The sequence below is a fragment of the Pan paniscus genome, chromosome 2, assembly GCF_029289425.2.
Source record: "Pan paniscus chromosome 2, NHGRI_mPanPan1-v2.0_pri, whole genome shotgun sequence".
In the NCBI taxonomy this organism is placed as follows: Eukaryota; Metazoa; Chordata; class Mammalia; order Primates; family Hominidae; genus Pan; species Pan paniscus.
This window is the reverse complement of record NC_085926.1, coordinates 147,863,470-147,889,130: the sequence shown is the minus strand read 5'-3', so window position 1 is coordinate 147,889,130 and position 25,661 is coordinate 147,863,470. Positions and strand designations below refer to the sequence as shown.

Below are 25,661 nucleotides of genomic sequence, written 5' to 3'. Positions count from 1 at the left end.
TGTCACCAATACCATGTTATTTTTGTTACTATAGCCTTATAATGATGCCTCCAGATTTGTTCTTTTTGCTTAGGATTGCTTTGGTTTTTTGGGTTCTTTTTTGGTTCCATATGAATTTTAGGATTGTTTTTTCTATTTCTGAAAATAGCATTGGTATTTTCATAAGAATTGCATGGAACCTGTAGATTGCTTTGGGCAGCATGGCCATTTTAATGATATTAATTCTTCCAATTCATGAGCATATGATGTCTGTCCATTTGTTTGTGTCCTCTTTAATTTATTTCATCGTAGTTCACTAGTTTCCATTATAGAGGTCTTTCACTTCCTTAGTTAAATTTATTCCCACATATTTCATTATTTTATAGCTATTATAAATGGGATCACTTTTTTATTTCTTTTTCAGCTGGCTCGATATTGTTGTATATTAATGCTACTAATTTTTGTATGTCGATTTTGTATCCTGCAGTATTACCAAATTTATTCATCAGATCTAAGAGTTTTTTGGTGGAGGCTTTCGGCTTTTCTAGATATAAGATCATGTCATCCGAAAAGAGGAGCAGTTTGACTTCCACTTTTCCAAGTTGGATGCCTTTTATTTCTTTTTCATGCCTGATTGTTCTGTCTAGGACTTCCAGTACTATGTTCAATAGGAGTGGTGAAAGTGGTCACCCTTGTCTTGTTCCAGATCTAAAGGCCTTCAATTTTCCATTTAGTATGGTGTTACCTGTCATATTTGGCCTTTATTATTTTGAGGTATGTTCCTTCTATACCCAATTTGAGGAGGTTTTTCTTTTTTTATCATGAAGAGATGTTAAATTTTATCAAATGCTTTTTCTGCTTTTATTGAGATGATCACATAGTTTTTGTCCTTTATTCTGTTGATGTGTGTATGTTGAACTGTACTTGTATCCATGAGATAAATACCACTTGATCATGGTGTACTGCTGGATTTTTGGGGGTCATATTTGTTGAGGAATTTTGCATTTAAATTCATCAAGGATATTGGTCTGTAATTTTCTTTTTTATTGCAAACTTGTCTGGTTTTGATATCAGGGCAATGCCAGCTTCATAGAATAAGCTATGGAGAAGTCCTTCCTCTTCAATTTTTGGAATTGTTTGAGGTGTTAGTTCTTCCTTGTAATTATGGCAAAATTTGGCAGTGAAGATATCCAGTCCTGGACTTTCCTTTGTGGGGAGACTTTTGATACTGAATCAATCTCATTACTTGTAATTGGTCTGTTCAGTTTCTCTCTTTATGATTCAGTCTTGATAGGTCATATGTGTCCATGAATTCATCTATTTCCTCACAATTACCTAGTTTGTTAGTGTATGGTTGTTCATAGCAATCTCTGATTATCTTATGCATTTCTGTGACAACAGTCGTAATGTCTCCTTTTTCATTTCTGATTCTATTTGTGTCTTTTTTTTTTCTTAGTCTAACTAGTGGTTTGTTGATTTTGTTTATCCTTTCAAAAAACAGACTTTTCAGTGTGTTGATCCTTTGTATGGTTTTGTAGTCTATTTCATTTAGTTCTGCTCTGATCTTTATTATTTCTTTCCTTCTTTTCTTGCTCTTCTAGTTTCTTAAGGTGAATTATTAGAACTTACTGGGGATCCTTCGACTTTTTTGATGTCAGATTTATTGTTATAAAATTCATTCTTATCACTGCTTTGGTTTTATCCCATAGGTTTTGGCATATTGTGCTTTGATTTTCATTTGTTTCAATTTTTTTGAACTTCTTCCTAATTTCTTCCTTGACCCAGTGGTCATTTAGGAGCATGTTTTTAAATTTCCATATAATTGTACAGTTTCCAAAGTTCCTCTTCTTACTGATTTCTAGTTTTATTCCATTGTGGTCTGAGAAGATACTTGATATGATTACAATTTTTAAAAATCTGTTGAGACTTGTTTTGTGTCCTAATATATGGCTTATCCTGGAGAATATTCCATGTGTTGATGAGAAGAATGTGTATTCTATAGCTGTTGGATGAAGTGTTCTCTGTCTGTTTGGTCCATCTGGTCTAATGTGCAGCTTAAACTCAATGTTTCTTTGTTAATTTTCTGTCTAGATGATCTGTCTAATACTGAGAATGGGATGTTGAAGTCCCCAACTATTATTGTGTTGGAGTTTATCTCTCCCTTTAGATCTAATATTTGCTATCTGTCTGGGTGTTCTGGTACTGGGTGCATATATGTTTAGTATAATTATATCCTCTTGCTGAGTTGATCTCATCATTATATAATGACCTTCTTTGTCTCTTTTTACTGTTTTTCACTTTAAAGTCTGTTTTGTCTGAGATAACTATAGCTATTCCTGCTTATTTTTGGTTTCTGTTTGCATGGGATATCTTTTTCTATCCCTTTATTTTCAGTCTATATGTGTCTTTACAGGAGAGATGAGTTTCTTGGTGGCATGTAGTTGAGTCATGTTTTTTAATTCATTCAGCCACTCTATATCTTTTAAATGGACAGTTTAATTCACTTACATTCAAACTTTTTATTGCTATGTGAGGGCTATTCCTGTCATTTTATTAATTGATTTCTGGTTGTTGTGTATATCCTTTGTTCTTTTCGCTCTCTCTTACTATTTATCATTGTGGTTTGGTGGTTTTGTGTAGTAAGAACATTTGAATTCTTTTTCTTACTTATTTATGTGTTTGCTCTCCAGTGCATTTTATACTTTTGTATGTTTTAATGAGGATAGATATCATCTTTTGCTTCCACATGTGGGATTTCCTTACGCATTTCTTTTTCTTTCTTTTAAAATTTTCTTTCTGTTTTTGTTTTTTAAGAGATAAGTGTCTTGCTATGTTGCCCAGGCTGGCCTTGAACTCCTGGGCACAAGTGATCCTCTTGGCTCAGCCTCCCTGGTAGTTATGACTATTGGTATGCACCACCACATCTGGTCAAGTATTTCTTGTAGGACCAGTCTAATGGTGAAGACTTCCTTTAGCTTTTGCTTCTATAGGAAAGACTTTATTTCTCCTTCACTTATGAAGGATAACTTTGCCGGGTATAATATCTTTGGCCGACAATTTTTTTTTCCTTTCAGAATTTTGAATATATAATCTCATTCTCTCCTGAGCTATAAAGTTTCTGCTAAGAAATCTGCCATTGGTCTGATGAGGCTTCCCTCATAAGTAACTATATACTTTTCTCCTGCTATTTTTACAATTCTCTCTTCATCCTTGACTTTTGACAGTTTGACTATAATGTGCTGTGGAGAAGACCTTTTTGAATTTTATCTGTTTGGAAATCTCTGAGCTTTCTGTGTCTAGGTATCTAAATTTCTTGCTAGATTTGGGAAGTTTTTAGCTAAATTTCATTAAGTAGGTTTACTATCCCTTTTATTTTCTCTTCACCTTGTGGGACATCAAAAATCCAAATAATTTGGTTGCCTTATGGTGTTCCATATGTCACATAGGCTTTGTTCATTCTTTTTTCTTTATTTTTGTCTGACTAGGTGATTTTAAAAGACCCTTTTTTGGCTGGGCATGGTGGCTCACGCCTGTAATCCCAGCACTTTGGGAGGCCAAGGTGGTTGTATCACCTGAGGTTAGGAGTTCGAGACCAGCCTGACCAATATGATGAAACCCTGTCTCTACTAAAAATACAAAAATTAGCTGGGCGTGGTGGCATGTGCCTGTAATCCCAGCTACTTGGGAGGCTGAGACAGGAGAATGACTTGAACCCGGGAGTTAGAGGTTGCAGTGAGCCGAGATCACACCATTGCACTTCAGCCTGGGCAACAAGAGCAAAACTCCATCTCAAAAACAAACAAACAAACAAACAAAAAACCTTTTTCAAGTTCTGAAATAATTTCTTCTGTTTGGTCTAATCTATTGTTAAAGCTTTCATATGTATTTTGTATTTTATTCAATAAATTCTTGCATTACTAAATTTATGTTTGGTTCTTTTTATGATATCTATGTCTTTAGTAAATTTCTCATTTATGTCCTGAATTTTCTGATTTCTTTGTATTGTTTTTCTGAGTTCTCTTATGTCTCACTGAGCTTTTTAAATATTATTTTGAACCATTTTGAATTATTTTTCTGAGATTTCATAAATTTCTTTTTCATTGGAATCTGTTGCTGGAGAATTATTGTGTTCCTCTGGAGGTGTCATATTTCCTTGCCTTTTCATGTTTCCTGTGTTCTCATGTTGATATCTGTGCATCTGGTATAATGGTCACTTCTTCCAATTCTTTGAATTTGCTTTCATAGCAGAGGACTTTTTCCTGATGATGTCCCTGTCGCATTGGTTGGTAGGGTACTTTGACTTTGAATTAGGGTGTATGCAATAGTGTAGTCTCTTTTTGATTTCTTTGCCTATAAACAGTGTCAAGAGTGTCTGTAATTCCCTCAGTGGCTTAGGGTGTAATCATTAACGGAGGGAGTGGTGAAGTTTTGTTGGAGACAGGGACATCAGGTGGGCCAGCCATTGGGTCCCAATGGTGGCGGCAGCATGCCAAGCATGCCTGTCCTTCGCTCCCAGGGAAGTATATACTGGCATTGTTTTTAGCAGGTACAGGTGAGCCAATTCTTGGGCCTCCAGGCTGCTTACTTGGGAGCCAGTAGTGGCAGTGGTGGGTCAGGCAGGTGGGTGGGTCCTTGGGCCTCTAGGCAGTGGGTGTAGTGTGGCCAATGACAGTAGCAGTAGTGGGACAATTCTCTGGTTCCCAAGTGATGTTGACGGTGGCTGTGATAGGCTGGGTGAGCCAGTCCCCAGGCCTGAAGGTGATACACATGGGTGAGTGCCAGCTATGATACTAGCAGCAGGTTGGGTGGTCTGTTCTCTGGCCTCCAAGAGGAGTCCTCACATGCCAATGGTGGTAGACGGGGAAGGGAGATCCCCAGGTTCCTGAATGGCGTGCCTGGGCACTGGTGGATACGAGCTGGGCCATGTAGACCTGTCCTCAGGCCCCTTAGAGATGCATGCAGGTGCTAGCTGTGGTAGGCAGGGGTGAGATGATCACCAGGCCTCTGGCTGAAATGCTCAAGTAGGGGGAAGCTGCGGCTATGCTGCAACTCTGCTCCTGTGAAGAGCAGGGTTGCTTTCAGTGGCTGCAGTCTTAAATGTGTGGCAGGGGGGCATACAAACTTGGGCCCTTGGTGGCAGATTTAAGGAGGATAGCCTGTCCTCAGGGTGCTTTCAAAGCAGCCATGCTACTGGGAGTGGCAGGGTTGCTCCCAATAGTTTGCACTTCAGCCCTGGTGGCAGCAACTAGCAGCAGCACCTGGCTGCATGCAAGGTATGTCAGTGGGGCTCTATGGATATGGAGATGAAAGGGCTACTGAGCCCCAGGGCAGGATGCAGGCTGGTGGGAGCTGGACTCTCAAAATGGCACTTTGCTGTAGCTGCTTAGGACTCCAGGCATCTGTGGGACCCCTCTCTGAAGCAATCCTGTTATGCAGTCTCCAGGCAGATCCCTATGTTAGTCTCAGGGCCCTCATGAGTTGAGGGGCTCTCCCATGGCTAGGATTGGGAGAGTCTGCAGTGAGAATGTAGATCACTGGGAGTCACTTACTCTTTCCCCACATTGAGGAGCCTCTGCAGACTCCCAACTGATCCTGTCATCCCTGAGCTGACTACCTCACTCCCCTCTCCTTTGTCTTAGGTGTCTACTGTCATTTCTTTGTTGAATTCCAGTGTTCTTAGGTGATCTGTTAGAAATGTGATTATTGGCCGGGCGCGGTGGCTCATGCGTGTAATCCCAGCACTTTGGGAGGCCGAGGCGGGCGGATCACGAGGTCAGGAGATTGAGACCATCCTGGCTAACATGGTGAAACCCCGTCTCTACTAAAAATACAAAAAATTAGCCAAGCGTGGTGGCGGGTGCCTGTAGTCCCAGCTACTCGGGAGGCTGTGGCAGGAGAATGACGTGAACCCGGGAGGCGGAGCTTGCAGTGAGCCGAGATAGTGCCACTGCACTCCAGCCTGAGCGACAGAGCGACCCGCTCCTTCCTCTGTTTAGGAAGATGATTAAGTGCCAAACTACGTAGGTTCAGTCAAACCATCTCCTAACTAAATAACTTTAGGCAAGTACTCACCTTCTCCATGCCTTAACTTTCTTATCTGTAAGATGAGTAACACCTTATATGATTTATGTGGATTAATTGAGTGAATATTTGTAAAGCACTCAAAATAATGCCTGTATGTAGAAAGCATTATATAAGTGTTTGCTAAATAAAATAAATACTTCATTGATTTATTTTAACATTTAATTAAGATGACTTAAATAAATCACCATTATGTCTGACAAATAGTAGTAAGTAGTCAGCAGGAGTTGCCATTACCATTACAGGAGGTGATGTGGTGATCATTGCTAAACATTTCCTTACTAGTAGACTTTCAATCCTACACTGGGGAGAAGTCTGTTTGCTCATTAATAATGAGAGTTCATAAACCTTATGCAGTTTTTGTCCTTATAGGCCATATAATCAAGTAAAACAGTGATGGTAAGGGGAAATTTGTTCAAGAAGAGATCCCGCAGGAGTTTGGGAAAAAAAAAAGAGGGTTGGTAATATAAAGTTGTAACTGTCAGGACTGTTCAAAGCTGATGAAAATGTTAGCGAAGAACCAAGGCTTTACCTTTAGAGTGGGCATAATTAATACGGAAGAAATCAAGCTTTCAGAGCCTTTGCCAGAGACTGGCAGCAACAGCATTCCCTGGGAGCTTGTTAGAAATGCAGAATATTGGGCCCTCCCAGAATCAGAATTAGCAAGATCCCCCAGGTGGTTCTTATGCAAATTAAAATTTGAGAGGCATTGTTGTATAATATTTTTACTTTCCATGTTTTTTTCCTGTAGTTTATTTTGAATATGCCATATCAATAATACTAACATTTTGGCCATATTAGGTCTTTTTAAAAGTGATACATGTTTCTTTGAAGGTGTGACTAAAATTTGGCTACATGCAATGGTTTTAGTATATCCCAGGGACAATTTTTTCTAATCAAAAGTCACTTCTGGTTTTATAATGCAAATAAGCATGAAAGGAGGCACCATGCATGTTTTATAGCAAATGTCACTGGCATTTCTCAGGTTCATTACATGAGGGATGCATGTTTTTAAAAAAATCATCTCCGAATCACAAGAGTTCAGAATTTTATCACTTTTCACTGTTCACTCTTGCTTATCCTGAAGGTGACAAATGAAAACAGGTCTCTGATTCATGCTTCTTCTGCTATAATGAAGCCACAACTCACTGACTTTTAAAATAGAATGTTTCAAGACCAAATATTTTATTTGGATGTATCTGAGGGGCTAAAATATTTCTATTGAAACTCTCTGTGAGAAAACATTCTAGATATGAAACATCTGTTTTTGGTCATTCCAGTTAAAGACTAATATTTGCGCAGGGCAGAGAGGCCCATGGTAATATTGTGTTGTTCTAAGTACAGTATTCCCATGATTCAATATTCCTGAAGGATTGGGTCAAAGTATTCACCCAATTAACATGGCTCAAACATTCCCAACATATTTGTGAATATGTACATCTGCAAATATATTAAACACACTTTCCCACTTCCTCTTTTTCTTTCTTTTTGGGGATAGAGGGTGGGGAGAGTGTGGGTGGGGGTTGGACACAGCTATGGAAAAACCCTGAAGCTCAAGATCAGGGGTAAAGTGCCTAGAGTCAAGGGAGACAGGAATGTCAGATTTAGTATTCCTTAGTAGGAGTCATTACAACCAGAGGCTCTTTCAGACGACCCTCTGGGTCAGAGTGAAGATGATCAAGACACCTGCCATTTACTATGGTGTGGCTGTGGGGGCCATTCATCCCCACCTTTTGCAGAGCAAGAGGTCAGAAAGTTCCATCCTCTAGTCTAACTTTCTTTGTGTAGGGTACTGGAGCTGAAGGGCTTGTGATCAAACCTTTAGGTTTTCAACCTTGGCTGCACAGTTGGAATCACTTGGGGAGCTTTAAAAGTTACTGATGCCCAGGTTTCACCCCCAGACATTCTGATTGAATTGTTCTTGAGTACAATCTGGGCATTGAGATTATGATGACCAATGTGCAGACAGGGGCCTCTGTACCACAACCCTTGGGGCTCCTCTCTCGCTTCCTCAGAATACACCCTCCTCTCTGATTTCTGCTCCTCATATCATTCAATTCCTTTTCTATACCCCCAGAGTTTCCATCGCAGATCCTTTCCAAGGCTGGGTTCTTCTGCCCACCATGTTTGAGCCCTCAGTCTCTTGGTTCTTGGAAATCATTATGAGCTGAATTGTGCTCCCCAAAATTCACACGTATGTTGAAATCCTAACACCCATCCAGTACCTTAAAGATGTGACTATAGAGCCAGGGCCTGTAAAGAGGTAACTAAGGTAAAATGAGCTCATATGGGTGGGCCCTAATCCAATATAACAGGTGTCCTTACAAGAGGAGCACATTAGGAGACAGATAGGCACAGAGGAAAAACCATGTATTACTACAGAGAGAAGATGGCCATCTACAAGCCAAGGAGAAAAACTTCAGAAGAAAGTAATCTTGTCGACACCTTGATGTCAGACTTCTAGCTGCTATAATTGTGAGCAAGTAAATTTCTGTTGTTTAAATCCCCCAGTCTGTGGTACTTGATATAGCAGCCCAAGCACACTAAGACAGAAATCTTCCCAGCACACAGGGTGCATTTTGAGTCACGGTCCTTCTCTCTGCAGAGACTGAGTTTGCTGGCATGTAGATTAGCCTTTAATATCTGAGAGAGTTTTTGCATAGAGAGGAACACTCACAATTATATGAACCTTAATGTCAGTGGAGTGAGCATTTAGGTATTGATACAAAATTTGATTAAATTCCTTTAAACAGCAATTGCAAATTTAGTATGTCTGATTCTTTTGAACATTTCAACACCCTAAAATACAAAATACACAAAATGCATTTTGTAGATAAAACAACAAAACTTATTACAACATTTAACCTTAAGCTATTCCAAACATCAAGTACCATGTGGTGAATTTATTTCTTCCTTAAAGTTGTTTTTATACCTTTCTAGGATTAGAGATAAACATATTTTGATTTCTTCCTAATGTTTCAGTACTATTAGTTGGATACCTTCTGGGTAGTAATTTTTACTCAACCCCAAATTCCCTGGGGTCCTGGATTTTTTTTCTTTTTTTTTTTTAGATGGAGTCTCACTCTCTCGCCCAGGCTGGAGTGCAGTGGCATGATCTCGGCTCACTGCAACCTCCGCCTCCCAGGTTCAAGTGATTCTTCTGCCTCAGCCTCCTGAGTAGCTGGGATTACAGGCACCCACCACTACATCCAGCTAATTTTTTGTATTTTTAGTAGAGACGGGGTTTCACCATGTTGGCCAGGCTGGTCTCAAACTCCTGACCTCGTGATTCTCCCACCTCAGCCTCCCAAAGTGCTGGGATTACACAAAATTCAGTTTTTTCTTCTAAAGTGACTTAAGCCTAAGACAATAGCCTCTCTTTCTTATTATTAAACTTTGTTGTTAGGTTGCTTAAACTTTTTAAAGTCAACTCCTTTCTCTAGATTTTAGTTTGCCCCCAGAACTTGGTGTTTGTTTTCTGAAATAATGTATTTTAAAGTCTCACTTGGTCAAGATGATATAATACATTACCCTATATTGGGGTAGATTGATCTGTCATATTAGGGTTTTAAACAACATATATGTTCTTATTGGTACTTTATTGCCTTTGCTGGAACCACCAGAGTTTCATTACCTCAGTCTGTGTGCTTAGCAAACCTCTGTAGGACATTTAGGAAATTTATCGTTTTGGAATACATGAATGGACCTCTTTTTTATTTGGTGATGCAACTGACCCCTGGTGCTAATTAACAATCCAATTATTCTATACTTTTTGTTAACTCATTAGTTAGAAGCTCATAACCCTTCATAAACACCACTTGTTTCAATTTAAACTTATTCTATTTTTATGCTTATATCACCACATAATGACTAGAGCCTATCTTCTGCTTGAGCTTGAGTGACATGACAAGCAAAATATCTTCTAATTAGTTAACCTTGGAAGATGCCATTTTCAAAGCTTCCTACCCAATCCATGGCTTCTTCACATCCTTACTTCACTTAGGGGAGCAGGGAGAAGGGCAGTTTTGGCCACACACACAAATGGGATCTTTTGTGTTGAGCTGATGAATAGAGATAGGATGGCATGTCTTCTTTTTTGGCTGATTTTGAACCTGTTTGGAGAGGCTAAAAGCAGACACAGTCAAGTGGGACTTTGTGAGATTTACCCAAGCTGAGCTGCTTTGGAGGCATGTGCAACAAAGAATGGCCCAGAGTTAAAAGGAAGGTTCTCCTTGTATTTTTGGAGACAGAGTCTTGCTCTATCCCCCAGGCTGGAGTACAGTGGCATAATCTCAGCTCACTGCCACCTCTGCCTCCCAGGTTCAAGCGATTCTCATGCCTCAGCCTCCCAAGTAGCTGGGATTACAGGCGTCTGCCACCACACCTAGGTAATTTTTTATTTTTAGTAGAGATGGGGCTTCACCATGTTGGCCAATCTAGTCTTGAACTCCTGACCTCAGGTGATCCTTGGCCTCCCAAAGTGCTGGGATTACACGTGTGAGGCACCTCACCCAGCCCCCCTTGTTTATTATAATGATGATGATGATGATGATGACAGCTTTTTATTGTCTATTGTACCAGAGCCTGTGGTCCTACTTTGTATATTTTATATATATATTATATAGTCCTCAAAATAGTCTTTTGAGCTAGGTATTACTTATTGGGCTATTATAAATAATGCTGTTTTTCAGCCTCCTTTAAAGGTTTTTTGGTGCAAAAAATGTGAACACGTTTTTGTTGCATGTATACCTATGGTTGGAATGAATAGGTCCTAGGGTATGGGTACGATCAGCTTTGGGAGATTTGATATATATCACATCATAGGAGCTCAAGACTAGCCTGGGCAACATGGTGAAACCCTGTCTCTACTAAATATACAAAAAAAAAATTAGCCAGGCGTGGTGGCGAGTGCCTGTAGTCCCAGCTACTCAGGAGGCTGAGGCATGAGAATTGCTTGAACCTAGGAGGCAGAAGTTGCAGTGAGCTGAGATCACGCCACTGGATTCCAGTCTGGGCAACAGAACAAGACTGTGTCTCAAAACAAACAAACAAACGAATAAACCCCAAAGATACATATTTATCACATATCAGCAGGCACATTATATCAACATGACTTATTATTGTTGATGCTAACTTTGACCCACTTAGGGTCATGCTTGCCACTCTTCTCTTGCTATTTTTCCCTTTTCATATTCTGTTCATTAGCAGCAAGTCACTAAGTCCAGCCTACACTCAAGGGAAAAGGAGTTAAACTCTACCTCTGGAGGAGGGTATATGAAAGACTTTATAGGCTTATGTTAAATGACCACAGTAATTAATAAATATTTAGAAGGAAATACTTTGAGGTTATGCAAATATCTCACTCATCCTAAAAGTTTCACTCACTAATTTTAGCATTCATCAGTGGATCTTGCTCATAGTAGCTATTACTGTGGTGTTCTAATGGTGATTTTCTATTTCTCTCATTCCTTCTATATTTAGTACTTACAATTCTTCTGTAAGGAAGATTTGTCCCTTCTTACCCATTTATGTATGTATGTATGTCACTATGGAGTCATGAATATCACGAAGATTCTATTTTGGGGCTTTAATCCAGTATACCATTACTTAATTTGTTGCTCAAATTGTTCCAACTTTGGCCATTGGTAGCACTTTCAGTTGGTTCTTGTGTGTCTTCAATATACACCATCCTTTTTTTTTTTCTTTCTTTCTTTTTTTTTTTGAGATGGAAGCTCGCTTTGTTTCCCAGGCTGGAGTGCAGTGGCGCGATCTTGGCTCACTGCAACCTCCGCCTCCCAGGTTCAAGCGATTCTCTTGCCTCAGCCTCCCAAGTAGCTGGGACTACAGGTGTGTGCCACCACACCTGGCTAATTTTTTGTATTTTTGGTAGAGATGGGGGTTTCACCGTGTTAGCCAGGATGGTCTTGATCTCCTGACATCGTGATCCCCCCGCCTCGGCCTCCCAAAGTGCTGGGATTACAGGTGTGAGCCACTGTGCCTGGCCTTTTTGTTTGTTTGTTTTATAGAGCACTTTCTTCTTAATCAGCTTTGTTGAGGTATAATTTATATACCATAAAATTTATTGACGTGTATGCACATATTCAACTTTCATACTCATCACATCAGGAGGTACATGATATCAATATGAATTTTAGTATATTTACAGAGTTGTAAAACTAATAGGACAAGCTAATTGTAGAATACTTCCACCATCCCGAAAGGAAGCCTATCTTCATTTGCAGTCATTTTCCCATTCTCAATCTCAGCCATAGGCATTCACTAATCTAATTTCCATCTCTATAGAGTTTTTTTCTGGACACTTCCTTTCTGGCACTGTAAGATGCTCCAGGCTCATATTGTATTTACTCTGCTCTAGATCTAGAAACAAGTATTTCTTTAAGGAGCACTGGTTCTGTTTGTTGGAAAAAGGTATTTAGATTTGGGAGGCCGAAGCGGGTGTATCACCTGAAGTCACAAGTTTGAGACCCTGGCCAACATGGTGAAACCCCATCTCTACTAAAAATACAAAAGTTAGCTGGGCATGGTGGTGCGTGGCTGTAATCCCAGCTACTCGGGAGGCTGAGGCAGAATTGCTTGAACCTGGGAGGCAGAGGTTGCAGTGACCCAAGATCATGCCACTGCACTACAGCCTGGGTGACAGAGTGAGACTCCATCTCAAACAAACAAACAAAAAAAAGGTATTTAGAAATAAAGATCTAAGTAGTATGTCTACTTGTTACTACTTGAGTGTCATTGCTTCAGCTTCTGTTAGTGAACAGAGGTAGGAGATATATGTACGTATACTAACGCATGTATCTACAATACCTGTATTTATGCTCATATATCTGTATACATATTAATATAAATTCATGCTGATAAATGTGACTCTAATCCAGCACCACAGAGGTCATTCTAACCTTTCACTCTTGCTTATTTGTAACTTCTTTCTCACGTCAGTGAGAAACCTGGCTCTCATTATTTACAATATATTTTCTTATTCAATTTTTATTTTTTATTTTTTGTTATTTAGTTTTTATTTCATGATCATAAATGTAACTGTGTAATCCAGCTAGACATGGAAGGGAATAAGGAAAATATAGAACCTAAAGAATAGCAGAGATAGCACAAAGATTATAGGATACTGTGAGCAAATGGGTTGGAGGGGTGCTCTCCTGAGCTACAGAAGCAATTCTCTTGTGGTTAACATAAAACACGATTCAAATTTATTAGCGTTTTCCACAGTCAGCAATGATCTTCTTGCTGGTCTTGCCATTCCTGGACCCAAAGCATTCCATGGCTTCCACCTTATTAGTGCCCACTTTCACCTTGCCGAAGACCACATGCTTGCCTACCAATCACTCAGTCTTTGCAGTGCAGATGAAAAAATGGGAACCATTTGTGTTGAGTACAGCATTTGCCATGGACAAGATGCCAGAACCTGTATACTTCAGGATGACGCTCTCATCATCAAATTTCTCCGCATAGATGGACTTTCCACCAGTGCCATTATGGCATGTGAAATCACCACCCAGACACATAAATCCTGGAATAATACTGTGAAAGCAAGAACTCTTAATAACCAAATTCTTTCTCTCCAGTGCTCAGAGCATGAAAATTTTCTGCTGTCTTTGTATTAATAGCTTTGTCTGCAAATGGATCTAAGGAAATGTGGCCCAAGGACTCACCACTGACAGTGATGTCAAAGAGCATGGTGGGGTCAACTATGGCTGGTGTCAGGGGCTCTGGGCAGTGACAGTGTTTGCAAAGCACTTATTCATTTTATATACATGTGTATTAGGTTGATTGGTGATCCTCAAAAATATATGCCTATGTCTTAACCACTGGAAGCTGTGAATGTAACCTTATTTAGAAAAGGGGTCTTCACAGACATAATCAAGGATCTTAAGATTCATTTACATTAGATTATCCCAGTGGGCCCTAAATCCAATGACAAGTATCCTTATAAGAGACACGCAGAGAAGAGAAACATAGAGGCAAGAGGAGAAGACCAGGTAAAGACAGAGGCAGAGACTGTAGTGAAGCAGCCACAAGTCAACGAACACCTGAAGTCACCAGGAGCTGGAAGACACAAAGAAGGATTCTCCCCTAGAGACTTCAGAGATACCGCAGCTCTGACACCTTGATTTTGGACTTCCGGTTTTCAGAACTATGAAAGATTAAATTTCTCCTGCTTTATGCCACCAAGTCTGTGGTAGTTTGTTACAGCAGCCTTAGAAAACACAACATGTAAAAGAGTTTCAGAATTGCTAACCAAGCTCCTATGAGAAACAAACAGATTTACCAACCAGAGTGTAGTGTTTGTGTACAGTTTTGTCTGCCTTGTAGTATCAAGTCAAAATATTGCATTTCAAAGCTTCTAAGGTCAGCTTTATCAGTAAGTGCTCTTTTGTGGTGGGGAGTGGTCTGGCTTCTTTCATTAAACATGACTCACTGTTGTTGGATGTATCAGATGTGTTATTTTTTATTGTTGAATAATATTCCATTATATGAATACATCACAATTTTCTAATCCATACCTCTGCTGATGGACATTTAGTTTTTTACCAGTTTGGGGTTATTACAAATAAAGCTGCTAAAACTATTTTTGTCCAAGTGTTTGTGTAAACATGTGATTTAAAGTTCCATGATAAATACTTAAGAGTACAATAGCTCAGTCATATGGTGGGTTTGTGTTTAAAATTTTAAGAAACTGCCAAGTTGTTTTCCAAAAGGCTGTACCATATTTTACATTCCCATTATCAGTGTATGAGTTTGTAGTATAAAGAAAGAAATTACAAACTTTTTGATAAGGTCCAATTTATCATTTTTTTCTTTTGTGATTCATGCTTTTCTGTGTCCTAATTAAGAATTGTTTGCCTAATTCAAGGTCACAAAGACTTCATTTTCTTCTAGAAATATTATAATTTTAGCTCTTAAATTTAGGTTAGGATCCCCTTTCATTTTTTGCAGAGAGTGAGATGTAAGGGTAGAGGTTCATTTTTTTGCACAGATGTCCAGTTATTCCAGCACTATTTTTTGAAAAAATTATCTTCTCCCATTACCTTGACATCTATTTGAAAAAGTGATTGACCATACATAGATCTATTTCTGGAGTCTCTATTCTGGCCTACTGACCTATATGTTTATCCTTGTGCCAATATTACATATACTGTAGACTTGATAGCCAATAGTGAATGTCCTCCAATTCTGTTGTTCTTCAAGAAACATTTTCTTGGTTATTCTTGGTCCTTTGCATTTATGTATGAATTTTATTAACAGTTTGCCAATTTTTTCTCTCTCTCTGTCTCTCTCTCTCACTCACTGTCTCTCATACAGACACACACACATGCACACACACATAACTGTTGGGATTTCAAAATTTCTCATTTTAATTATGACAAAAATACAGAAAATTGCACCAGTTATAGGTATATAGCTTGATGAATTTCCACAGAGTTAACACATCCATATAAATAGCCCTGAGATCAAGAAACAGTACTATAACACTACTCCAGGGCACCCTTCAAATAATCTACCCAAAGGATACACTTTATCTGGCATTTTTTAACTGTATGTTTGTGAGTTTCATTCATATGTTGAAAATAGTTACCATTATGTTTATTCTCACTGCTGTATAATATTCCATTGCATGAATATAACATTTATTATCCATCCTATTTTTGATAGGCATTTGGGTGTTTCCAGTTTGGAGTTACTATGAATTGTGCTGTGAACATTCTTGCAGTCTTTTAGGGAAGACATGGAAGCATTTTTACTTGGATATATATCTAGGAGTGGAACTGTGAAGTCTTAGGTTTGTGTATGTTCAGTTATAGTAGACACTGCAAGCATCATCCAAAATTATTGTACTATTTTACGCTTCTAATAGCAGTCAGTGTATGTGTTGTTCTGATTGGTAACACATGGTATTTTCTCTCTTTTTCATTTTTGCCATTCTAATAGGCAAATAGTGATATTGCATTGTGGTTAAACTTCAATTGTGGTAAAATACACATAACAAAACTTACTATCTTAACAATTTTAAAGTGTACAGATCAGTAGAATGAATTCTATTCACATTATTGTGCTACCATTACCATCGTCCACATATAGAACTCTTTTCATCTTCTTAAACTGAAACTCTGTACCCATTAAACAATAATTCACTTCCTCCTCCCTCCAGGCCTGGTACCTCCATTCTATTTACTATCTCTATGATTTTAACTGATCTAAGTATCTCATATAAGTGGAATCATACAATATTTGTCGCTTAGCGACTGACTTATTTCACTAAGCATAATGTCCTCAAGATTTATCCGTGTCTTAGCATGTGTCAGAATTTTCTTCCTTTTTAAGGCTAAATAACATTCCATTGTATGTATATACCACCACTTGTTTATCCATCTGTCATGGACACTTGGGTTACTTCTACCTTTTGGCTATTGGAAATAATGCTGCTATGAACATGGGTGTGCCACATCTGTTTGAGTTATTACTTTCACTTCTTTTGTTTTTATACCCAGAAATGAAACTTCTGGATCATATGGCAATTGTATTTTTAATTTTTTGAGGAACTACCTTACTATTTTCTATATTGGTTGTACCATTTTACGTTCCCACCAAGAGTGCACAAGGATTCCAGTTTCTCCACATCCTTACCAACACTTAGTATTTTCTGTTTTTTTTTTATTATAATAGCCATCCTAATGGGTATAAGATGGTGCAAAAGATAATTTGCTTTTTCCTGGTGAATAATGCAGTTGAACATCTTCTCCTGTGGTTATTGGCCTGTAATCTCTTTTGTAGATTTTCCATTCAAGCCTTTGCCCACTTTTCTTACAAATTGTCACCCTTTTTCTGTTGTCCTATAGTTTATTTACATATTTTGAATGAGTACTGTATTAGTCTGTTCTCACACTGCTATAAAGAACTACCTGACACTCAGTAGTTCATAAAGAAAAGAGGTTAAATTGACTCACCGTTCCACAGTCTCTGTACAGGAGGCATGGCTGGGGAGGCCTCAGGAAATTTACAATCATGGCAGAAGGTGAAGGAGAAGCAGGCACAATCTTCACATGGTGGAGCGGGAGGGAGTGAGCGAGCGAAGAGGGAAGTGGTACACGCTTTCAAACGACCAGATCTCATGAGAACTCTATCACAAGAAAAGCAAGGCAGGGAGTCCACCCCATGATTCAGTCATCTTCCACAAGGCCCTGCCCCTGACATGTGAGGATTACAATTCAACATGAGATTTGGGTGGGGACACAGAGCCAAACCATATGAAGTACTTTGTCAGATGTATGTGTCGCAAATATCTTCTCTCATTCTGTGGGCTGCTTTTTCTAGTGGAAGGGGGAATCAGTGGCTTATGCTGTCTCTATGATTTTGAAAACCAAACTTCAGTTCTACCCATTCCTTAAGGTCTAACAGTACTTGGGTCTTTTCTATGAAACATTGTTTTATTAGTTTCTTATAACTCCAGCCTCCATTAATTTTCACCATCTCTGCCCTTCTAGAGTGTTTACCACCTGATTTTGTGATCTAATGGTAATATAATTAGTTCATATCCTTGTTTGCCTCTCACATACTCTACAGCCAGACCACATTGCTCACGTGCTTTGCATGCATTACTTTCCTGCCTGACTTTAAATCAGAGGGCAAGGGCCTTTTTAACAAATGTTACCCTTAATACATACCAACAAGTACAGCGGTAGCAAGAGCTGCAACACTTGTTACCTGTAACAAGAGCTACAATACTTGTTATATGTAATACTTGTTATATGTAACAAGAGCAAGAGCTCAATACTTGTTATATGACTTGAAAAATGTAAATATTACCAGGAATATCTACTATCCACTAAAAGAACTGATAGCAAATAAATTGTTCCAATTAAATATTTTGTTCAAGAGGTCTTTAAAACAGAGCCACGTAAGTCATCAAGTGAGTCTAACCTCTGCAACATAAAGGCATCGTATTGAAAGTGTTTCACTTTAACCTCCCTGGATTCTATTTGGAATTTCAGTTATTAACAGTCCTGCATACTACCTTCATCATCTACTTCATCTAGTTACTCACTTACTTCTAAAAATACTTACTTTTGACCTCAGGTTGGTAAAATTAGCCTACTCTCATGTTTGTTTATGCTTTTGTTCTGCTGCTGGTCTCTTTGGTCAATGTCCATCTATTCATATTATGAGTTTGGATCAGCCTGAAATGGTAAAGTGGGATAAGGTGTCAACATGATCTTTGACAGTCTTATTATGTGCATAATTAGCTACCTAATATAAATTTCTCAATAAGAATGCGGGTGCTGTAGCTGGTGGTGGTGAAGTTTACATTCTTTGAAAATCAAATGATTTAGACATCTATATATTTGACATTCACTTTTAAAATGCTTGTAAATGGAACACAGCCATTGCTCAATTTACACTTTCCTTTTAGTTCTCTGTCAGTATGTTTGTGAACCCAGAAAGAATTTTTCCCAGAAGTGATATCTGAGTTTCATTGGGTAAAAATAAAAGATTTTAAAAGCCTCATTTAATACTTTTTTGGGGGAAACAGCTACTTAATTAAATTTTATTATTTGTCCTCTGGGACTGAGATGAAGAAAAATTAGACATGTAATCTCTTTGGGGGGTGTTTTGATGGACTGCCTGCATTTCTCTCATATCAGATAACAAGATGGCCAATGTTTTTGTAGGCTTTGTGCCTTTACCCTTGGAATTCTACAAAAAACATCTCTCAAGTTCACGTATAACTTGGAATGAAATGCTCTACATGTGCTTCCAGAATTCTCTTTTCTGCATCAAATCAGAAAAAATGAGTCATAACTCATAAGGAATTTTCTGTCAGCTAATGTGATATTTAGGGAGGTACACGAAATCGTTGAAGCCTCTAGGGCACTATTTAATGTATTATTGCCAAAAAAAAAAAAAAACAAACAGTAGAGCAATTTTCTATGATATGGCTAATTCAGACATTATTACAATAGGGATGCAATAGATGTAAAGCATTTCCTCAAGAGCTTAACTCATTATGGAAAAGCAAAACTGGATAAACTAGAATGCTTAGAGACCTGAGGTGGGATAGCAAAATGGATATTCTGGTTAGAGCAGGGTCTGGTTGCACTTAACACAGGCTGATTCCAGTACTTTAACCAAGTAAGGAGTTTATTTACCCAATCTAACAAGAGTCTGGGGGTAGGAAATGTATGGATAGTGAAGGTCCTTGAGAGAACAGGCCCCTTTCCCCTCCTGCTCCACAATGCTCAGCACTTACGAATGACTGCCCCACTTTGACACTGAATCACAATCTGGACAAGAGAAAAGACAGGTTAAAAGTAGAAAGCTTATGCCAGCTGAGCAGTTCTTTACAGAAAGATATAGGTATCAAGGAAAAAATAGCTTTCCATGAAGTAGCTTTTGATCTAGTTTATTGGCCAATGGACTAGATGACCACCCTAGCTGGAAGGGCATTTATGGAGGTATTTTAAATTATTTACTATTATCTCAAGCAAATTCAAGATTCTGTTAGCAAGGAAGAAGAGTACATACTGGATAGGCAAACCAGCAATGTCTATCACATTTGATTAACTGAATTAAGTGCCACACTTCATATTTTAAATCTTGCCATCAGACATTTAAAAGAATGTATTTCATCCATTTCCACACAATTCAAAGTTCACCACCACACAGATCATAAAGAAGTTTTCTTTTGGTTATTGTTTCTCAACTTACCTGATATTTCAATAAGAAATGATAACTTATGATACAGCCACTTGATGGACTACTGCACAGTCATTAACAATGAAAAATATGTAGCAAAAGATTTGCACAAGCACTTCACAAAAAAGTATCTAAATGACTAACAAGAAAAAGATGCTCACCTTTGTCATTGGAAATATGCACATTAAAGCCATAATTAAATACCATAATACAACTAGCAAAATGTTTAAAATTAAAAAGACACACAATATCAACTGTTGGTGCATATGTGGAGAAACTGAAATCCTCATACAGAAATTATTAGAGAAATCTTCAAAATACCCTTTTCCTGCCAAATAACGGGAAACAAATCTTGAGCAGAAAGCAGAGCTGAAGTCTGTATGTAACCAGGAAAAATGGGGCTAGTCTGAGTGCAGATGCCAATGGCAGCTATGTGAGGAGCTGAATCAGATACTCCTGCCTTTAGGGGGCACCACAGAAAGGGTTAAAGTGCCCCCAGGTTGCTAGCACCCTGGACATATAGTAGAAGCAGATACAAACTGTTTTTGAAGAAAAGTCTCCACACTTTAGGCCATTAAATTTCCTACATATTAAGATCAATGAAATATCATTCACAATCTTTAAGATCACCAAGCATACAAGGAGGCAAGCCACTATGGGTGAGGTAGATGAAAAACAACATACAACTTGTTTATGTATTGGAATGGTTTCATTGGGCAAAAACAAAAGATTTTAAAAGCCTCGTTTAATACTGACTACTGAGATACAGATACAGAGTACAGAATAAGTAGGTAAGAAACATTTAAAGAAATGAAGTATGGAACCACAAAGATCGGGAAGGAATACAAGAGTATCAGGAATAACTGGGAAGATACACATAACAATAAAATGGAACTTCTAAAATGAAAAATAGACTTTTAGAAATTAAAAAAGTCTCAATGTATGGGTTTATCAACAGATGAAACATAGCTGAACAGTGATATGGAATACACATCTGAGGAAATTACCCAGAATAGAGCACAGAGAGTAGTAAGAAGATGAAAAAGATGAAAGAAGTTAAGAGATACGGAGAACAGAAGAGGAAACAGAAACATATGTATTCTGAACTCTAAGACAGTAAAGAGAACTGAGAAAAAGGAATTAATTGAAGAGATAGTGATTGAGAATTTTACAGAAGTGATGATAAATATAAATCTATTTTCCTAAGTAGAATAAAAGAAACCCAAATGTAGACACATCATAGTTAAACTGTAGAAGAGCAAACACAAAAAGGTTCCAAAGTAGCCAGAGGAAAAGAGACAAATCATCCATATGATACAACAGCAGTGACAAAAACCAAAATGAAATGGAATAACATCTTCAAAGTGTCCATTTTGCATTGTAGATCCAACCCATTGTCAGAGGATGAAAGTGATATAAATATATTTTCAGATAAACATAGTTTCTCACCAACAGACTGCTATTAAAGGAACTTCTAAAAGATGTACTTTAGAAAGAAAAATGATCATAGAATGATCTGAGATATGAAAAGGAATAGTAAGTAAATAAAATACAAACATGTAAGTACATATATATACACACATACATAAACATCTGTGTAAGAGTCTGGAGAGAGGTGTCCAGACTTAAAACATTCTAAGGTTTTTGGATTGTCTAGGGGTAGTGTTTAAGATATTTAACTTAAAACTTTATTGTATTAAATATGCAAGGCAAAAATTTAAGGGTAACACTAAGAAAAATTGGTAGCATAAATTTGAAAAAAAAAAAAGGAAGAATAAAACGCACATGCCCGACATTTTTTTTAAAGGCAAGGAAGAAAAAAGAAGCATCGGAAAAAAAAGAGACTAATAAAATTAGTTCAAACAAGTCCAAATGTATGTCAATAATTACAATGAATGTAAATGGAATAAACTTGCCAATTAAAGGTTATACTGCCATATTGGATAAAAAAACAAAATCCAGCTGCGTGAAGTTTATGAGACACAAAATAAAAAGGACAGAGAAAGGTTGAAAGAGAGGTGGGGAGCGAAAAGATATATAAGGTAAACACCAATAAAAAGAGAGCTGGGATGTTACCTTAATATTTGACAAAAATTTTAAGACAAAAAGCAGTATTGGTGATCAAGAGGGCAACTACTAAATAATAAAGAATAAATTCATCAGAAAGGAAAAATATAACAATTTAAATTTCCATTTTCCTAATAGCCTCAAAATATAAAAAGCAAAAATTCATAGAATTTCAGGGTAAAATGGCCAAATGCAGAATTATAAGTTCTCCTTGTTCTTTACTGTAAAAATCATAAATAGTGAATACATTCAAAAGATATTTGTATTAGCTTGTGGGATTAAGGATTTTTCTCCATTTTCTAAACTTTATTGCTGTGATATTGATTTTATAATTCATATACTGTTTTCAGAAATGAACTATGCGGTGAAATTTTTAAATAACCGATGGTTAATTATGGTTTTACTAAATTTGGGGGTAATTACTGTGTATAGTTTTAGATCCTGCCCCCAATGATTATCAGGTTGTGTACATTTTAAAGATAATTTGTTGTGTTTTGCTAAAATTTCAAATGATTTTTACATGGACTCAAGTGGTTCAGACACCACTTGACTTACACATTAAATGTGGCTTACTACACAGTTTCTGCTTTACTCAATAAGAGTAAAATAATTCTGGAAAGAATGCATAATAATGCACTCCAAACTTAAATATGCTACTGATTGTTAATGGCTACATTATTCTGGCTATTTGTATCAACAACACAGCCACAACTTTTCTAAACTTCTGCCCAGATATTACAATTATTATCCTAGGGATTACTTACTCTCAGAAAAGTAGAGGAAGATACAAATTGGCAATTCTTTTTCTCACACTGATACTCCTTTGGACTTAAGTGAACCAATATTGTTATTACTAAAGCTCAGTATTCCACCTCTATTTATACTTTCTGAAACGTATAAGCAACACTTAGATGAAATAGGAAGAGATCACTGTACACAAATGGAAAATAAAGCAGCATGCAAGGAAGCTGGTTCTAAAGAAAACAAGCACAGGTGGCCGGGCATGGTGGCTCATGCCTGTAATCCCAGCACTTTGGGAGGCCGAGGCAGGCGAATAACGAGGTCAGGAGTTTGAGACCAGCCTGGCCAACATGGTGAAACCCCGTCTCTACAAAAAATACAAAAAATTAGCTGGGCGTAGTGGCGGGTGTCTGTAATCCCAGCTACTTTTGGGAGGCTGAGGCAGGAGAATTGCTTGAACCCAGGAAGCAGAGGTTGCAGTGAGCCGAGATCATGCCACTGCACTCCAGCCCTGGTGACGGAGTCTCAATAAACAAACAAAAAAGCACAGGTTACTTTATTACAGTACTGAAAACCAAGACAGCACATGGACTCTCTTTGAATATATAACCTAAAAATTGAAACTGTAAAATTTAATCTATTATACAGAATTTTTTTCATAGTTGTTTAAATTTTACTGTTTGCAATTCTAGAAAAATAACATCATGTTGGAAAAGTAAGCAGTAATTTAAAATGAATTATATTTTGAAAAATATAGAAAAATGTCAAGAATTCTAAATTTTTGTGAATATTTTACCCAAGAAATGTGTTTTAGAATCTTTTGAGATTTGAATTAGAAAATATTGTTGGTCAAATTCTTTCACTGTTTAAAGCCAACAATAAAAGAATAGGAAAAGAATGTAGTTATTTCCAACTCTGTGCTATAACAATAAGATAGTAACGTCTAGAAATTATATCTTAAAACCTTCAGAGTAAATTAATAAAAATTCAACATACTTCAAGTTATCACTGTATTTTTTCTATAATTACCTTTTTGTTTACTGTTTCAATTTATTGAATTATACATACAATGAAGAGCACAATAAATGTACATACAGCTTGATGAATTCTCACATAGCCTGTGTTACAAGTAATCTATTATTAACTTTTAAGATGATACAGTGCTATGATCGAAGGACTAAAATGATCAACATCACCATAAAAGGCAGAGTCATAAACAAGAACAATTAAGTGTAATTAAATCAGGTGGGAGGCACACTTACAAAAATGAAACAATTTTTGGCTCACATTTTACACCACACAGGTATTCTGTATCTTTAGAACATGAGAAAATACATATTCTCAGTCTGATAGGTCTCTGACTTGGGGGTTTCTTTTACTGTACTTTTTTTCTCTCTAGTAGCTGAACATTTTAAAGCAATCAGCAGAAAAAATATAAAACTTCAGAACCAATTAGACTTTTAAAAGCAACGTTCTTGCCCTTTCCAGAGATACATTCCTTAATCCTCCTACAAATCATGACCTTACACGATAACTTTAAGGGTGAACATCAACTTATCTACATTTTGGTGCTTTCTTTCCCTTAAGTGGCAGATGGTTTCTGTTAACCTAAAATTGAAGTCATTGTTGGGGGACCCCTAATTCCATGTCTAGTCCTAGTGCCCAGAGGCTACCAAAGACGATACGAATAGCTTCTCAGGCACTCTACCCACCGTTTACCTTGTTAATACAAATCTTTCCCAGACCTGGGTCCCGAAATTATTTTACCCTGCAGAGCAGAAATGTTACGGTGTTCATTCAGTGAACTCTTCCCTAGTTTTTAATCTTTGTATTTTCTGCGTATACTTCAAGCCACCAGTAACTTTCCCAGTTACCAAGAAACAGTGTAACACAGGTCGCTATTTGTTTTGTTCGGAATTCACGAGCAATTTAACCACACGTGATTAGCAACATTAAGGGGGCTCCTCCAGGCAAAGAATCCACAGAATGAGAGGCCCTTGGTACCCAAATGAAGCAACAATGAAAGATCGGCGAAGCTCAGCAAGGTTCCTGAGCGCCACGGACGCCTGCTCTGATTTCAGGTTGCCGGCGCGCGCCCGCGGGTCTGCCTTTATGGACGAGGCGCAAGAGGGATCCAGGAAAGACGGTGCCCTTAGAGACTCGGAGATTAGCGTGGGCAACCCTGCCACCAGCTGCCCCTGCCACCAGCCGCCCCCACCACAAAGAGGAGGAAACGCTCCGCATCCCGTCACCAGGACAACTCTGTAACCCGACACCGAGGCTCAAGATTCCGCATCCCGGGCAGCGGACACAGGAGAAAAGCACATCGCGGCCCGGCCGCGGGGCTCCAAGGCGTCCGTGCCGCCGCTGTTCCTGGGGTGCCGAGAGCGACGCGGGGTCCACCCTCTCCGCCGGCCCGAGGTCGGAAGCTCGGCCCTCCACCGCAACGCCACCGCGCCCGGCCGGCGCCTCCCGCACGTGGCGGCCGTGATTGTCCCGGGGCGGTATCCCTCCGCGCCCCCGCCTCAGTCTCCCCCCGCCCTTCCCGGGACCCTCCGTGCCCGGGCGCCGCGGAAGGATCGCACGCACGCGCGCGCGCACGCCCAGCCGTGTCCGCGGAAAACGGAGGGCGCTGCGGTAAGGAGCAGCCGCCACAGGCACAGCCGCTTCGCAGCCTCCCGCCGCTGGTTTGTCAGCCCCGCGGCTGCGGGCGGCCGGGCGGCTGAGCGCGCTCTGAGGTTCGTCCCTCATCGCTGAACCCGCGTCCTCCCTCCGCAGCTCCTCGGGGAGGGGGGCGGTCGGTGCCTGCGCAGAGCCGCCTCCTCCCCGCCCCCGCCCCGCCTCCCCCCGCGCCGCCGCCGCCGCCCGCTACCGCCGCCGCCGCCGCTGCGCCTGCTGCTCCTCGCCGTCCGCGCTGCAGTGCGAAGGGCTCGAAGATGGCCGGTTGGCAGAGCTACGTGGATAACCTGATGTGCGATGGCTGCTGCCAGGAGGCCGCCATTGTCGGCTACTGCGACGCCAAATACGTCTGGGCAGCCACGGCCGGGGGCGTCTTTCAGAGCATTACG

General features: G+C 39.0%; 1 protein-coding gene and 1 pseudogene across 2 annotated transcripts in view; one reads left to right on the top strand and one right to left on the bottom strand.

Annotated features, from left to right (window-relative positions):
• LOC100976066 (uncharacterized) overlaps positions 1-25,344 on the bottom strand; it is a 27,294-nt pseudogene extending 1,950 nt beyond the window's left edge.
• The window catches only part of PFN2 (profilin 2), a 6,543-nt gene continuing 5,798 nt past the window's right edge, over positions 24,917-25,661 (top strand). The window contains exon 1 of one of the 2 annotated variants that reach the window (XM_034957591.3): positions 24,917-25,661. In XM_034957591.3, coding sequence (XP_034813482.1) covers positions 25,530-25,661 — 132 coding nt within the window. In that variant the 5' untranslated portion in view covers positions 24,917-25,529. The other variant, XM_034957592.3, reaches the window with a different exon arrangement.